Here is a 15,253-nt window from a genome sequence, read left to right on the forward strand (position 1 = left end):
GAGGGATAGCCAACATGGATTTAGGAGAGATACTGTAGATCCTGTTTAAGTAATTTAATTGAGTTTTTGAGGATGCTGCAAGAAAAATTGATCACAAAAAGGCCTACAATGTGATCTACTTAGATTTCCAGAAGGCCTTTGATGTTGTCCCCCACAAACGGCTCTTGCTTAAGCTCAAAGCTGCAGGGATTTTAGGAACTGTAGCGGCTTGGATCGAAAACTGGTTATCAGACAGGAAGCAGTGAGTAGTTATTAGAGGCACAATGTCACAGTGGGCCTGCGTTTATAGTGGGGTACCGCAGGGTTCAATTTTAGGACCAGTATTGTTCCTAATTTACATTAATGATGTTGACACCAGTACAAACAGTAAATTGGTTAAATTTGCAGACGACACTAAGGTGGATGGTGTAGCAGATACTGATCTAGCAGCACAGAGGCTACAACAGGATATTGATTTAATTAGCGACTGGGCTGATACCTGGCAGATGAAATTTAACATAGATAAATGTAAGGAAATCCATGCAGGGAGCAGAAATATAAAGTACAGATATTTTATGGGTTCCACTGAAATAAAGGTAGCTGATTATGAGAAAGACCTCGGTGTGTATGTTGATGCTTCCATGTCCCACTATCGCCATTGTGGGGAAGCAATAAAAAAGGCCAATAGGATGTTGGGTTACATCTCTAGGTGTGTGAAGTTTAAATCAAGGGAGGTGATGCTACGACTATATAATTCCTTGGTAAGACCCCACCTAGAATACTGTGTGCAGGTTTGGTCATCATACCTTAAGAAGGACATTGCTGCTTTGGAAAAGGTGCAACGTAGGGCTACGAGAATGATTCCTGGTCTTAGAGGAATGTCTTACGAGGAGAGATTAGCTGAGCTGAATCTGTTTAACCTCAAGCAAAGGAGACTAAGGGGGGACATGATCCAGATGTATAAGATTCTTACAGGTTGGGATGCTGTTCAGCCAATTGGCTATTTCAATATTAGTTTAAATGCAAGAGCAAAGGGAAATTAGCGAGAACATTTTAGGAGAACATTTTAAAATGAATTTGAGGAAGCACTTCTTTACACAGTATGTAGTTAGAGTTTGGAATAGTCTTCCTGCTAGTGTAGTGCAAGCTAAAACCCTGGGATCCTTTAAACCAGAGCTAGATAAGATTTTAACAAGTTATTAGTTAAGTTCTCCCCAAACAAGCTTGACGGGCCAAATGGCCTCCTCTCGTTTGTAATTTTCTTATGTTCTTATTTGATTTTTTATTTGCATATGGTGTGTTTTTTAGTATTTCTACCCAGGTGCCGTCAGGGTCATGGAGACAGCATTTTGTTTGACTGCCTTGGATATAAATCAACACAAAGCTGTTTTTCCATGGGGTTGGAGTGCAAACAGACATGCAGCGTTTTAGCCGTGCGAGTTTAAATGTAAACAGACACGCACCATTAAATCTCAGTGGTGTTCCGGTCACTCCTACCTGGAAGTTCCTCTCTCCGGTATGTCAGCAGCTGGTGTCCCTCGCTTGTCTAATCCCAGAAAATGAGAAACTTGAGCCCTGTGGGGAGTTTATTGGCAGGAACTTTATCTGCCCACGGTCGGCTAACCTTAATGTAGAAATTGGGACATCTGGTCCACTTGCATTTGCTAATCTAGACAGCGTTCATTATATTAATCGGTAACCATTTCTCAGTAATAAGGCTGATAATTATGGAGGGAATGTTGGAACATGTTGGTTTATTTATTCGTTTATAGCAGTTGCCCAGGGAAGGAGTGCGTGTGTGTGTGTGTGTGTGTGTGTGTGTGTGTGCGTGCACCCGCACACAGGTGTGTGTCCAGGTGTAAAGCTTCTCTGTGTGTGTGCAGGTGCAGACCTCCAGCCTCCTGCCGGCTGACACAGCAGTGGCAGGTGTAGCTGTCGCACAGGTAAAGCCTGTTTGCCGTTGAGCAGAGCCGCTCCTTTCTTTGTGGTAAAGAAAGCGAGTGATGAAGACAGGCGCTCGGCTCTACCCCCCCCCCCCCCCCCCCAAGCCACACGCACTGCCCACCCTGCCTCCGCGTTTGGCTGCTTTGAGTAGATGGCATGGCTGCTTTGACCTCACACAGAGCTGCATGGCAGTAATAGGCGTCTGACTTCTGTTGGTGAAGAGAGAAGGAAAAGAGAGAGAGAAAAAGGACAGATACGGAAGAATGGAGTGATCAAAGGCCAGGAAGGGGCTGCCCCAGTCAGAGCTCCACAGCACCCTCTCTCTCTCCTTCTCCCACTTTCTCTCTCTCCACGAATATCTGTCTCGTCTTTTCTCTCCTTATCTCTATGTCTCTACCTCACTTTCTATCTCTTTCCCTCTCTTCCCCCTGCACCCCGGCCCCAAACAGGGGGTGTGCAAAGACTCTCAAACAGATATACACAGTGTGAGCGCTCCCCCGTGAAGCTGGCACGGCAGTGGGCAGGTGGCCAGGGGCTGGGTATTAAGTGCCTGGGTGGTTGTAAGGGTCACACTACCTCAGGTTTCATGTTCTCTCCCTCCGTTGCTTGGCCACACCGCTAGCCTGATCGATTCGGACACATGGAGCCCGTGACCCCAAAACCCCTTGACCCGGAGCTTATTCAGTGTGCCGTGATAAGTGCCACAGCTCTGCATGGCGAAGCACGGAGCCGGAACGTTCCAGAGTGGAGTTCTGTGAAAGCCGTGAACTAGACGCTGCTCCAGCTCGTCCCCTGGCTAAGGAGCCTCGCCACCCTCGCTCTCGTTTGCTGGACGTGCTCGAGCACAGGGCCAGACTCCCAGGCCAGGCGCAGAGCTGTCCGCTCTGGCACGGGCGCCCAGTGATTCCGCCAGTCCAAACAGGTGGGTTTTTACGGTGTCTCTCCTGTCTCCCAAGGAGTTTTGCCAAAGATCTCCACTGCTGCTCCACCTCGCAGACCAAACCAGCCACGTGGAAGGATCCAGTCCCCAAAAAACACCATCCAAAACATGGCACTCATCCCTAGCCGAAAATAAAATGAACTATTATGCTGCGTCAACCCCATAAAAATTCCAGAGCCCTGTGCTGCCTCAGAGAGCTTGCAGCCTGGCGGAACCACTGTGTGCACGACTGGGTCAGTCCAGGTTGGACCATCCTAAGCACGGATGTGTTTTTCAGCACACTAACCACTTGGACACGGCCCATTACAGAGCTGCTGGTTACCGTGGTTATAAGACGCACTCGTCCAACATCCAATCGGTGAACTGGAAGACGTCACCTGGCAACTGGCTGTCTATGATGATTTCAAGACTATTAACTGCTTAATTTCCACAACTATTAGTGAACTGAAGGATAGCGATGCTCAAGCAGTAGGAATGAGCTTGAAGTTTGAACCTCAAGGGATGGAGAGAAAAGTTGATTTAAAGTGCGCTAAGCCTTCTACCGGCCAGTAGTAAGACCATACCTCATTCTTTGCACACCCCGCTCCCCCAGATTACCCCAAACCGCCTGCTGCCCTCCTGCTCCTCACGCCTCTCTGTGTCTATTGATCTGCTACTGGACGCAGCCCGTTGGGCAGACTCCTCTAGTACGGGGCGCCAAGCAGAGACCTCTGCAGGGGATCTCACCAGTCAGACGGGAGAGCGCCCAGGACGATGATGAGGAAGAGGAGGCAGAAGAAGAAGAGACGCACTCTTCAAAAGTGGCAGTGGCCATTCTGGATGACGGCAAGCAGACGGCCAAGGCCTGCCAGTACCCCCGTCATGCTGCAGCGGCCGCGGGTCTCCTTCCTGCTGTCTTGCCTGCTGCTGATGACCGTCACTCTTTGGTGGCTGGTCTTTATCTGAAGAAGTTCTGCTCCTTCAGTAGACATCCTCTCCATACCTCTCAACATGGTTGTCAGCTTTCCCAGGCCTTCCATGGAAAAGGTTTCTCTGGAGGAGAATATGGTACTGTGAGAGACAATGTGATGATGTTGCACACGCACTCAGACCTGATCTCATTTACGTGCGTAGTCTACATGTAACCTTTGGGGGAATTCAAAGCAACTTTTGCACTCAGAACCAGGAAGCTATGCAATTAATGGCTCTGTCAATGGCTAATGTTTTGTTGCAGTTTTCTGGTTTAGAATCATAACTTGCAAGTGAACTGGTTTGACTATGTCATAATAGTACAGGCCTTGTCATGAGTAACTATTCCTCTACTCGCAATATCCATGATGCCTTTTGCTTGCCATTCATTTGCAGTAGACCCTGTGCAAACTTTGGTTCATTATGGCTCTTTTCTGGAATATTCTGCCTTGGCTCTGAGAAGCAACTGTAGGGAAGCCTTACTTACGATTACTAACACTATGTAAGCTGCAAGCGGAATGTCTGTCACACTCAGGACATGCTGGTTCCTCTTAACATGAGCCTGAGACGGCTTGGCATGGACATGAATTCCACATGCGTGTCACACAAAGCTTGCTTGGTGCTCTTTCTTTCTGTGGGACCAATGCCCGCTGGTGTAGGTCTTTATAAAGAAGAGGATTGTCTTAACCTGTCCCCTCATTTGGACGTTAAAGCACCGCTTGTTTTTACCCTATTATTGACTGTAAGGGAATGCAAAGAAAGGAGAAGTAACTAATAAATGTTACTGTAAAATATATTTTATGGTACAAGTTGGTCTTTCTTATGGCTGTAATGAAATTCGGTCAGTTGAGCTCATCCTGATGCCTCGTAGCTGCATGGTCGGACATGACGAGGAGGATGCTGTTCTTTACACCGTCTCTGTTTCGCCTCTTTACTGGGCTGAAGCTTTACAAACTGGATGTAGTTCACTGTAATCACTACAGTGGGGCTCCTGGCATAACGCTGTATCTCAGCTGCCTGATACTCCAAACATTTCTGTGATTAATACCCCATTATGGCATATACATCAAACGGCATATTAATGCCAACATCCCATGTTACACGCATGCCATTCTCGCAAGGACTACAATAACTAGGTTGAGATCAGGCTTTTTCATACTGTCCAGACGTAATACGGGGTGTTACATTTCAATAAAACATATTTACTCTGTCATTGGAAAAAAATAGTAAGCTTTGCAATTTTAATGATTATTCTTTTTCAAGATTATCCTTTGTCAACATTTTCAAGTCCCACCCCAAAGTACCAAAAAAGTACCTCAGCTGGTACCGCAGCAAGTCCTGGTACTGAAACTCTTGGTACTGGTACTCGACTTGGAAGTCAGTGGAAAAGGAAAATTACCAAAAGTATGGCATCAGGTACGGTGAAAAAGCACCCCAAACCTTTTTGGATTTTGATGAGATTTTCAGGACTAGATACACAGCCTTGCATTGATTAAGGAAAATATTCACTCACATTTACAGGCAAAATCCCCTACACCAAGCACATCCATATTGGCAGACAGTGGTTCGAGGACCCTCTATATTGGCTTCAGACAAAGAGGAAATTATATCAGTTAATTTCATGTACCGGTATTCAATACTGTCTCATCTGTCAATATTCAACTGAACTCAGACTGTAACGTGATGCTGATCTGATTCTCATGCTCTGGTAGCATCAGCAGTGGCTTGCTTGAAGGTTCCTGTAAGCTGCTGAGTCCCTGATTGTCTCCTTCTGTCATAGGAAAGTCCAGTGTGCTCCTGTGCTATTCTATATCTGCCCAAGGAATAGGGATCTGAGATTGTCATTTGACGTGGTTTGAGTCGCAGGTGTTGGTACGAGTGCTGGGCTAGATCTTGATTTTGGTTCCTTTTGAGAACCGGCCCGTGTTTCCACTGGTTTCAAAAGAGAACAGAGCGGTAACAGTACAAAGGTGAGAGTGAGAGTAAAGCATAGGTCCATATGAAAACCACTATATTTTTCTCCAATTTCTGTTTTTCATTATTATTATATTTTAATCTGTTTTGGATTTTAAGTTATTATGAGCTGATAATAATCACAAAACAAATTAGCCTTTAAGGAGAGAAAAGGTCTTGCAGTTTTCAGAGTTTGACTCGTTGCGCTCTGTTTCTTTTGCCTGTATTCATTTTTATCTCCTTAAAGGCTGAATTTCTCCTCAGTCTGTGTATGTCAGTGTTTTCTCACTTGCTGTTTTACCGCCGTCCTTTTAAGAGTCTGCTAAAAATGTAACTTTGCTGTCTGCTTCATGACTCGAGCACCACAATATTTTATTTATTCGAACTGCAACATATTTTTAATTCATTATTAAATCTGGCCTGCAAATCTTTCATTTTCCACAGAATAAAATAACAATGTATTCCCTTAATAAGCACTGGAAAATTGTTTAATGCTGGTACTAATGATATTAGACAAAATTATATCGGGTATCAATCAAATATTCTGGCTATGTGGAAGACTTGACGTGATAGCCAGTCCCACTTCTGCTGACGTTACAGTTCCAAGTTGTGAGACCAGCTTTTCCGTAGTGCTGTGTTGGAGCCAAATTTTTGCAGTGGAAATGCACAGAACCAGTTCCAGATTGGGGAAAACCTAGCACCACATTGATGGAAACGGAGTAAATGTCATCAAAGGAGTCTTGACACACCTTGCACTGGAAGCCATCTGGGCTAAGTGTTCTGAGTCCCAATTCTCAGTGTATGTGTGTGTGTGTGTGTGTATGTGTGTGTGTGTATATGTCTGTGTGTATCTGTGTGTGTCTGTGTACCTGTCACCTTACAGTCGCCCCTGGTGAAGAAGATGCAAACTGTCACCATCTCCGACATCACCAACAACATCCGTGGTGATCCCACAACAAAGGAAGTCCCCATTGTGCACACAGAGACCAGGACCATCACCTATGAATCACCACAGGTAAGTGCTGTGGCTCAAGCTTGCAGTCTCCACCTTCAAACAAGAACCAGCCATTTACTGCATGTCATGTGATGTGTATCGTGCCTCATGTCAAAGTGGATGTGAAGAAATGTGGGGACTGACTGTCGATGCTGGTGTGATCTCCAGTGGCCCTGGAATGCAACACATTTTTACATTTTTAGTAGGTGCTGCATGCATTTGAAGGAGGTGTAGAACCTGTAAGCAATAGTTCCAAAAATTAACTGCATGAATATTTTACAGCGTGCGTTTAAATTTGTGAGTTGTGAATTTTTTTGACAGTGTATTTCTAAAAAGTATTGCTGAATGCAGACCTTTGCATAATCCTGGAAGATGTCTAACACCAGGGAAACAAATGTGAACAAAGAACTTATCAAGATCAGAATCTTTATGCAAAAATTATGAAGTCTTCTTTTAATTAAATAAAAGCTAACAACCAATTGTTAGTGACTTGATACAAGAACAGTGACAAAAATATGTTATAAAGACTGTTCCTCCCTCTTGCATCGCTGCATTTCTCTTACACATCACATCCTGTAGGCATTCTCTACCTTTTCAAAAACATGCCACCAATAACCTTTCATCACCCATGAACTTGCACACATGCTTCAGAATGAATTTAGCTCACCTATTTTTGGAAGCACTGTCCTACTCGATGGAGGTACAGTTTTTTTTATGAACCCCATTGAGATGGGACCGTTTTTGCCCTTGGCTGCCACCTAGTGCACGGTTCAAGCGCTGCAGACCACTCCAGTGACATCCTTCTTCACTGCAGACAGGAGATAATGTTCTGGACCGAGACGGTGGTATTCTGCTGAGTGCCCAGACAATTAGCTCCGACACGGTCTGCACCACAACCACCACCCAGATCACCAAGGTATTGATTTCCGATCGCCGTGGAAACATTGTAATAGGTGCTCTGGCACCTCTAGTGGCACTAATGAGAAGCACAGTGAGGTTTGCCTGCAATTATGGGAGATTTTTCTGTCCCATAGACGGTGAAAGGTGGCATCTCGGAGACACGCATTGAGAAGAGGATCGTCATCACTGGAGACATGGAGATCGACCATGACAAAGTGAGCTTTGATCCATCAGGATAGCCAGATGCAGCTATTCATGCCTGGTGCTATGTAAATCCATTGAAACACCATTACAATAACATTGTAGCGATGCACAAAAGCCAGTGTGTACTGAGCTTATATCTCAATAAGGATATATCAGTGAGAGCGGTGGTCTAACCAAGAGTATGTGTGAGTGCAGGCAACATGATCTGTATGTTTGTGTGTATATATGTAGGGGGGGGCATGTATATATTGCATTATGGAGACCAAATCGCAATCAAAAATCTAAAAATGTCAAGTCTTGCTTGGCTACTTTCGGTTAGGGTTAAAGCAGGGTAGGAGTTAGGGTTGTCATAGCGGGGATTAGGGTTTTTCCGATAGAAATGAGTGGAGAGTCCCCACAAAGATATGAATACAAACGTGTGTTGTGATTGTGTGTGGACGAGAGTCCTCCCCCAGCCCTGGTCCTGACTGTCCCCACCCACCCCCAGGCTCTCGCTCAGGCCATAAAGGAGGCAAAGGAGCAGCACCCAGACATGTCCGTCACCAGGGTGGTGGTGCACCAGGAGACGGAGATCACCCCAGAGTGAGACACGCCGCCATGCGCCGCAATGCCAGTCTCACTCCATCACACACACATACACTCACCCTCGTATCAGTCACATGGAGACACGGGGTGTGTAAATTCCCATGAATGTCCATTCACTGTACCTCCTTCCCCTATGTGTGTGTGTGTGTGTGTGTGTGTGTGGATCAGGTTTATATTACATTGTAGAGATCAAATGTCCCCCACAATGTGATAAAAACTTTACTTTACTTTTTTTTTACGTTGTTTTCAGGTCCCCTCAAAGATCTGGGTTAGGGTTAAAGTTATCTTTGTTGGGATTAGGATTTTTCTGATGGGCATGAATGAAGAGTCCCTAGAAAGATATAAATACCTGATCTGTGTTTGTTTGTGTCTGTCTGTGTTATGTGTGTGTTTGTTCCCGGCCTTATTAAAATCACATTCTGTTTTATTTAATTTAATGTTTTATTTAATTCTGTCTGCCGTCAGTTAAGTGTGCTGTATCGCACACTGCCCCACCTCTGTCCCCTCCTCCTTGCCAGTTATCACATCAGTGTCCCCCCCAGCACTGCAGCTTGGCAGTATCATGTTCCAGCTGGTCATCTCTGTCAGCCCCCCCCCCCACAAACCTGCCCTAGTTCCCATTCTGGCTTTTACTTCAGCATGTCACATGATATGAGCGATCATGTTGCATGTCGATCACATGACCTCATTAAATCATGATCACATGACCTCATTATGTCATGATCACATGACCTCATTATGTCATGATCACATGACCTCATTATGTCATGATCACATGACCTCACCATTTGCTGTACGGTCCTGGCTCTGAAACTCGCCTTCTTGTGGCGAACACAAGCTCTCTCTTTTCTGACACTTGCTGTGGATTAGGGGAGCGGCATTGAGTGTCTGGGTCATGAGCAGAAACTCTCTGCCATTTCTTAAATTCCACCCCCCCCCTCCCATTTGCTGTACCCTCCCTCAGCACCACATCTCAGTTGTAGACCAGCAGCCCCAGACAGAGGGTCACGCCACCATCCAGAGGACCAGTCTGCCTCCGTGCTCCAATCCTTGAGACACGCCAGAAACACCAGCAAAAATCCGTGGGTGGGGAAATCTCAGCAGCGTGTCGTGTCGCGTTACCTCCCTGCCTTCTGCGAACACTGCCGTGACATGGATCCTGACCTCCAGCCTCTTGATTCCACCAGCGCCCTCTCCAGGACAAACGCTACAGCTTTTCTTTCTATTCCGGGAAATTTTCTAAGTGTCAAATGGGTTTTGGTGTGATGATTTTGTGATAGTGGGACTTTTTCCAAAGACATTTTTAATAGCTGAAATTTGGCAAAGCAACCAGATAGAAACACCAAAACCATTCCAGATTGTATTAATAACTGCTGTGTGTAGAAGCGTTTTATTTTCCATTTTGATTTTTTTTCTAACTGAGCAAAAAGTTTTGTGAATTATTCAGAACTGGAGATCGGTCCTCTTGATATTTGTTCATGAAGTTGTAGTGGTGTTTATAAAGACGTAGTTGTATTTATAAAAATGTTTTAGTGTAGTTTTTCACGGCATCACAAAACAAGAAAGAGTAGCGAAGCTGTACTTTCATGTCTCTACCACACGGGGGCAGTGTGTGTTCATTAGCCACAGAGATGTCCAGCACTCTGGAATGTTACAAGAAAAAATTCATTCTAAATCGGCCTAAATCCAACAAGCGCATAAATGGCTAAATGATTTTTCCCGTCCTCTTAAAGGAAGCATGCTCCGCAGCCTTATTCACAGAGCAACATTATTACAGCAATAGAATATCGATAACCGTCTGGATCATGCTGCCAGACTTTCCTGTCAACAAGGACTGCAGCCATAGCTCTTTGATTCAGATGAGAAAAAAAACGGAGCTGTTTATATCAGTCTAACTGTGAATTCCTTGCCTAGCCAGTGGTGAGGAACACTTAGTCATACAGACTACATGAGATTGAACAGCCAGATTCTGTTTTCCTGGGAACAGATTTTGGGAGTATAGCACATATATTTTTGGTCTATTTTAAATATGACACTTTTATAGGAATTTGTACAGATATCTGATTTTAATTATTCGAGTGCTTTTCACTGACCAAATCAGTCAAGAAGAGCAGGTGCTGAACCTCACTGCATTTCAAGGCTCCTGTTCCCGGTTCCCTCTTTCGTAGTTTGCGGACGTGTGCGTAGAAGAGGATGAGACTCAGTTGTGTTTTATTGAGGGGAAGCTCCTGGTCGAGTATCTTTCAAGCTGATTTCATACGAAGGAGTATGTTTTGCACCACAATCAGTCCAGGCGAAGAGGATGTATGACAATACGGCCCTAATGGTGCCACAGACTCTACTCAAGGGAGGAAGCCTATATGGTACAGAATATGACAGCCAGACCAGAAGGGCACCTTATGGTGCTATTTGAGGAAGCGTGTTTTTAAGTGCTGTAGACCACATCTTTGGTGATGTTGGAACACCATGAATGTTGAGCCCGGTCTATAAATGCAGGACGCCATAGACAGGCCGTGGAGAGTCACAGCAGCCATCGTAGCTAATTCTGTTTTCCACCGTACATTCCTTCCCAGTATCTTTCAGATCCTCGTTAGCGCTCACAAAGGCATTGTCCTTCTCTCAAGGGACACTTTGGCGTTAGTTACGCAGGCTCATCTTGAATGTTGTGGACATTCCGATGTATTTCCGATGACGTTTCTCCATGTGTTCTGTCAGTATTCATTTCACATTGTGTTTTAGTGGGGAAAAATATTGCTGTATTGCTTATACGCTTTTGCTTTTTCTGTTATTCCCGAAGGTCTCTGTGAGCGTGTCAGCACTGCTCAGTTCTCTTCTGCTAGTTGGACATGTTTCAAAGCAGTTTTTATTAAAATTGTTTGGTTTTTTTCGTTAAGCAAGAGCAGAAGTGAAAATGGATGGGTATTGAAAGGTCAGTGGTAAATACCAGAGTACAGAATGAATATTGAGGGGGCAGCTATGACTAGAGGAGTACTCAATAAGTACTCGCGGACCAAATGCTTTTAAATGATAATGGAATGAGGGTTGCACAGTGGCACAGTGGTTAGCACTGTTGCCTCACACCTCTGGGATCAGCATTTGAGTCTCCACCATGGCTCCATGTGAGTGGAGGTTGCATGTTCTCCCCGTGTTGTCGTGGGATTCCCTCCGGGTTCTCCGGTTTTCCCCCACAGTCCAAAAACATGCCAAATTGCTCGTAGGAGTGCATGTGAGAGTGACTGGTGTGTGAGTGACTGGTGTGTGAGTGTGCCCCATGATGGCTGGCTCCCCATCCTGGGTTGTTCCCTGCCTTGTACCCATAGGTTCCGGACCCCCGTGACCCTGAATAGGATTACGCCAGGGCTGCCCAACTCTGCTCCTGGAGTTTTAAGTGCTGCCCTAATTTAACACACCTGATACAGATAATCAGGCCCTTCAGTAATATCTCAGTGTGAGAGACAACTTAGCTTCAACATTAGCTGATTCTAATGCTGAGATGCTAGGGTGGTGGATCTCCAGGAGCAGGGTTGGGCAGTCCTGAGATAAGCGGTTATATGAAATGGATGGATGGATAATGGAATGAGTACTGTTATTGCTGAAGCACTGAATGAGCAGGATAGAAGCAGCTATGATAACAGAGGTACCAGTGCTTGAAGTGGGTCGATACTCACCGGCACGGTATCTCTTTGTTTTTCTCTTTAGATAACCTCTCAATATCTGCTGGTACTGAATGACAAGGGCAGTGCCGGCACCCAGTACTGAATAACAAGAGCAATATAGGCACCTGGTACTGAATAACAAGGGGAGTACCTGCACCTGGTACTGAATAACAAGCATAGTACCTGCACCTGGTACTGAATAACAAGCGTAGTACCTGCACCTGGTACTGAATATCAAGAGTAGTACCTGCACCTGGTACTGAATAACAAGGGGAGTACCAGCACCTGGTACTGAATAGCTAGTGGAGTATTTTCACGTGGTATTGAATAACAAGGGGTGTATGAGTACGTGGTACTGAATAATAAGGAGAGTACTGGCACCAGGTACTGAATAGGAATGGAGTACTTGCACATAGTACTCAATAACAAGGGGAGTACCCGCATCTGTTTTTCTCCACTTCAAGCACTGAGTACTACAGAATGAGTGTTGAGAACTCAGCCATCCTAGGGCCAGTCTATAACATAATCTGGGGCTGCTCAAAGGCTGCACTCCGTATAAAGTTTCTCTGAAACTGAACTGCTCCTTCCATTGTTTATGTGCTTAGCTGATGTTTTTTTTGGCGGGGGGGGGGGGGGGGGAGGCCAAATGCACTGATCAAGGATATGGCAGCATGGAGCAGCATGAGGTGGCATGGAGCGCGGGTTCCTTCCTCAGGGAAACGTTAGGGGTTGGGCCGAGCACCTGGGATGTAGCTCACTTGGAACCGATTGCTAGGAATAAAAAAGAGGCCAGAGATTTGTGTTGATGTGCTGAATTTTCTGTTTAAATCATTGTATCGTAATTGTGTGCTGTAGATAGACGGCTTGGTTTCTCACGGTGCCGGGAGCTTGGCGTGAATGCGGTGGCTATGGGAACCCTCAGGAAAGGCAGCTGCTTTGACGGTCATGGTGTCATTAAAAGTATCTGCAGAAATTCAGCGTATATCCATAAAAAACACCTGCCAAATCCTAACGCGGTGCTGGTCAATTGCAATTTAAAGTATGAAGCAAGTTGTATGCCCTGCTTTGTATCTTATATTATTCCAGCTGTTAAAAGATGCAGATTTTCATATACGTTTTGGCATATTCCCACAATAACACATGATAATAATATTAACACTTCCCAAACGTGGGTCACACTGATTTACTGCAGCTGTACTGAGAGAATTCTGCCTGAAAACGTGGTAAATTACAGCCTGTTTTTTGATACATTCTGTATTAACCAAGGAAGACTCTCCCCTAATCATTGACGTATGTTTTGTGGCAGTATGCATAAATTGGGAGTTAATAGCTTCTCATATTCCAGAGATAGTTTTCATCCTATTTTAAATGCCATGGCAACACAGTATTTAAATTTGACGGTCTGCTCAGATTGGTTTATGTCATCAACAGTGTTACATTCGGCTGTTGTAACACAGGGAAAACTGTGAAACAAATGGATTTGAAGTAATCCTTCTGCATTTACCGACAATGCACTGTGTGTGGCATTGCGAATTTCCGGTGAGGAAAGGTAACAGTAAAATATGGCACGAGGAAGGGGCTTGTGAAAAGGGTCCCCATAAGGTGCGTAAGAGGGAGGCTTTGACGTCGTTGCTGTTTTATAGAGGGCTCTGCTTGGCCATAATCTCAAGGAGTCTGCAGGGGCGCCGTCCTGTACCTGGGCCCAGAAAATAGCTAGAACTGGCACCACTCCTTTGTGGGTCCACTGAGCCTGCATGTGTGAGGCGGCTTGGGTGCGGTGGGCAGACTTTGTTTTATGTTTTAGCTTCTTTTTTTCTGCCATTTCTAAATGAGGACCTCTTATGATGTAGATTTGAAGCAGGTGGCGTAGCTTATAATGTCTGTCAGCTATTTTAAATACCACCCCCACCCCCCCCCCCCCCAGCCCTGACACACAGGCCTTTATTTAAATATCCTGATTGAGGCTGGCGTTCATATATTTTTTCACTGCCAGAGTGAAGATGAGAGAAAGTTGTAATTTATTTTGTAAAGCTTTCTGAACATTTTGAACTGCATAGTATAGAAATGTAGCTTTGCTTTCCTCACCAGCTTGTTTTCATGTCATAGATTTAAAAAAAAAAAACTGTAGAGAATTTTGTAACAGCTGATATCTTACCTCTGTGGTTTTGGTAGGAACCATGAGATTGTGCCACATACATACGTTTGTATTTGCGGTTTTCCGTCGATAGCAAACCCACAGTGGCACCCAGTGTTGGCTGTCATTGTGAATGTTTCTGATCATTGTACTTTTTCCTTGTCTTTTTCTGAAAAATAAATAAAGTAATCAAACAAATAGCGCGACTGCTTGCATTTAATGATATAGCCAGCGTTTATGCTATTTGTGCCAATGTAAGGAGTTATCTGGTCTAATTAGACATTTCTTGGCCTGTTTCTGTTTTAATTAGGGTTATATTTTCACAGCAGTCTCACCACATTGGTGTTAGCCTCTCTGTCTGGTTCAGGTCATGTGACCCTGCCTGGCCGATTTGTAAAGCGCGACCCTGTTTTGCTGTACCCTCTGTTCCCTCTACCTTTCCCTGCTTTATAAACTTCAAAGGTTCAAAGTGACTTTAAGTGGCACACTTCAGACTTAAAATGGTTTGATGTGCACCTTGAGTGGCATCCCATAGTGTGTCCTTGTCCACTCTCTATCTCGTACTGTTCCCTGTTCTTATCGGGTCACTGCGGTTCATTCCAATTCCGGATCACGTCTCATGTGTTTCATTTATTCCAGGAGCTAAATTCATAAGTGAGCAGCCTCCGGCTCTCTTCAGTCTGAGTTATGACATTGTATCTCTTCTGATGGCCAGAATTTTAATGCTGTATAGTTCCCTTCTCGCTGATTAGCCGTGGGTGGCGTATTATTCAGAGTGAAGGATGCAGAGGTGTTGCAGAACACCTGGGACACCATCTCCCAATACGTACGTGACAAGGAGCGCTGGAATTACGAAAACAGGTGGCATCAATGACCCACAATGCTCGGATATAGCAGCAAACTGAAGGATTCTCCAGTGGTCTTGCTCCCTAATGATATCAAACACTCTAAGCTTGTGTTTGCAACATCACATAATATTTTTTTCACTTGCTTTAGTAATGCTTTGATGAATGCTT

At 44.9% G+C, this 15,253-nt stretch overlaps 1 protein-coding gene across 3 annotated transcripts in view; it reads left to right on the plus strand.

Annotated features, from left to right (window-relative positions):
* LOC125719180 (protein 4.1-like) overlaps nucleotides 1-14,435 on the plus strand; it is a 35,491-nt gene extending 21,056 nt beyond the window's left edge. For 2 of the 3 annotated variants that reach the window (XM_048993726.1, XM_048993727.1), the window contains 5 exons: nucleotides 6,648-6,779; nucleotides 7,573-7,674; nucleotides 7,793-7,873; nucleotides 8,350-8,444; nucleotides 9,412-14,435. In XM_048993726.1, coding sequence (XP_048849683.1) covers nucleotides 6,648-6,779; nucleotides 7,573-7,674; nucleotides 7,793-7,873; nucleotides 8,350-8,444; nucleotides 9,412-9,430 — 429 coding nt within the window. In that variant the 3' untranslated portion in view covers nucleotides 9,431-14,435. Of the gene's footprint in view, nucleotides 1-6,647; nucleotides 6,780-7,572; nucleotides 7,675-7,792; nucleotides 7,874-8,349; nucleotides 8,449-9,411 lie in introns of those variants that run through there. The other variant, XM_048993729.1, reaches the window with a different exon arrangement.
* The last annotated feature ends 818 nt before the right edge of the window (nucleotides 14,436-15,253 follow it).

This window comes from Brienomyrus brachyistius, chromosome 23 (assembly GCF_023856365.1).
Source record: "Brienomyrus brachyistius isolate T26 chromosome 23, BBRACH_0.4, whole genome shotgun sequence".
NCBI lineage: Eukaryota > Metazoa > Chordata > Actinopteri > Osteoglossiformes > Mormyridae > Brienomyrus > Brienomyrus brachyistius.